A 2,355-nucleotide genomic window follows, 5' to 3' on the forward strand; every position below is an offset into this window, starting at 1 on the left:
TCGCCTTAAGATCCGCGCGCGACCGCGAGAGCAGGACGGCAACACCCGTCCGTCCGCGTGTAACGGGAGGGCGGAAAAAGAAGAAATTAAAAGAGAAAAACCGTCGCAATACATACACACATACACACATACATACATACATACATACCGACATTTTTTCTGAATGTGATTTTTGAACGTTTTAGAACATTCTAAACATGTTTTCAAAGAAAACTTTTTCACGAAAACGAAGCTTCCTCTATGAAGAAGCAAAAAAAAATGAAAAAATTCAACCAATAGTAGCTGAGATATTCAAACTTACCACTATTTTCAAGATGGCCGCCGACGCACAGGGAAATTTTGTTGGAACTTTGTGAATTTCAACATTTCCTATGACCTTCTACTCACCCTACAAAAATTGGCTTTTCTATCCGTTTTGTAGATATTCGGTATTTTTTGATACTATTTTACTGTACTAATTGGGATTCTGTGAAGATTATCAACGCGTGGTGATTAACGCTCGTCACGAATTGATTTTAATACGATCGCGCAATGATAACAACTGTCTCTTTGGAAATGCAGCGATGGAGCCTAAACTTGAAATATTCAAGATACAGTGGCGCATGCCGCATGTGTTGTTAAACGAGGTGAACAAACTGTCGATGCTGCGTGCTTTGGAAAGCGGACAATACCTCAATATGGGATTTCGTTCATGGGATCTGTACGAGTATCCGCTATTGCAACAGACGACTAAACATTCATGGGCTATTAAAACGGCTACTCAGCTCGAGAAGCCGCGGTATCTTATCTTTGCTCTGCAAACAGGTCGGAAGAATATCATGTCACAGAATGTGAGCCAATTCAGTCACTGCAAATTGAGCAACGTAAAACTCTATCTGAATTCGGAATGTTATCCATACGATGATATGAATCTCGATTTCGATAAAAACAAATGGTCGAGTCTGTATGATGCGTTTTCGCGGTTTCGGAAGAGCTATTTCGGAAACGGGGTTCTTATGCCCGGTCTCACTACCGACAATTTTCTAGAACAAGGACCGTTTGTCATTATCGATTGCTCCCGACAAAACGAGTCGGTCAAGAGCGCGACTGTGGACGTGAGATTGGAATTTGAGTGTAAGGAGAATGTGCCAGTGAATACCACTGCGTACTGTCTCATCATACATGATCGTGTGGTTCAGTACAACCCACTGACCAACGTCATGCGCAAAATTCCGTAAGTACTACATTTTGGACACAATGGTTTCCCCTCTTTCCAATACAGTTTAGAGGGGATGAAACGATTTAAAATCTACTATGCATCAAGAGCAACCGCAGTATTCCTCCTTCTCTCGACGTGTTCAATCATGTCCATACCGACGTTTGTGGACCTGCAAGGCTTCGTCGTCAGCGGTAACTTTGTTGTGAAGGAATTTGCCGCTCTCCGAGAGGGACGCGTTCTCTCTCACTACATTTTCACATGTTCCGTACCATGGAGGCTTCTCACCAAAGCGGAGCAAGATCAGGCATCCTGTTTGATTGCAAATCGCCATGGAATACGATGGGAAGACGGAATGATTCCATACAGCAGGGCAAGAAGTCTGATTACAACGGCTGTGGTTGGCATCCCGGGAAAAAATGGAGGAGATCTGACCATGTCTGATTTGATAAAATGAGATACAACGAGATCTGAAATTATAGTAGAGTCAGATCTGATTGGATAAAATTTTATCTCGCCAGATTTGCATGGCCAGATCTGATCAGATCCAGCCAGACATGCTAAACTTTAGTCCGATTTCACAAGATCTGACCATTGCTGCTGTTCGATATTGAATCGCAAGTCCAGTCGGATCTCTTCCGATCTCCTGAGATACACATCAGATCTCACCAGGTTTGGTCAGACCCAACCAGACATATGTTGATCTCACCAAATCTGATCATTCTTAGTTAGCAAAGTTGGGTTGCTGATCGAATCAGATCTCTTCGGATCTAATCTGACATAAGATTTGAGCAGACATTATGAGTCAGATCTTTCCAGATCTGAGCAGATCTTTCCAGATCTGAGCAGATCTTTCCAGATCTGAGCAGATCTTTCCAGATCTGAGCAGATCTTTCCAGATCTGAGCAGATCTCGACAACATAGAACTTACAAAAATTTCGTTCTCATCATTATAGCTTAATTTTTACACCCAATATTGGGCATTATATGAAATATAAATAACTCTGTGAAGGGGGAGTTGTATGTATTTAATATATACATATATGTTAAATAAAAATCGCATAAAATATATTTGTTCATATAAATATAATAGAGGATTGTAGGATTAAAAATATAAGTCGAACAATAAAATTCTTTCGCATATATCGCTTTAACATTGC

The 2,355-nt window shown here is 41.0% G+C and overlaps 1 protein-coding gene across 1 annotated transcript; it reads left to right on the forward strand.

Annotated features, from left to right (window-relative positions):
• Window positions 1-563: 563 nt before the first annotated feature.
• Window positions 564-1,217, forward strand: LOC105563880. Its single transcript, XM_012015846.1, has one exon. The coding sequence runs from the start codon at window positions 564-566 to the stop codon at window positions 1,215-1,217; it is 654 nt and encodes a 217-aa protein (XP_011871236.1).
• The last annotated feature ends 1,138 nt before the right edge of the window (window positions 1,218-2,355 follow it).

The sequence above is a fragment of the Vollenhovia emeryi genome, unplaced genomic scaffold (genome assembly GCF_000949405.1).
Source record: "Vollenhovia emeryi isolate VEMERY1.0 unplaced genomic scaffold, V.emery_V1.0 DF944189.1, whole genome shotgun sequence".
Classification (NCBI taxonomy): Eukaryota; Metazoa; Arthropoda; class Insecta; order Hymenoptera; family Formicidae; genus Vollenhovia; species Vollenhovia emeryi.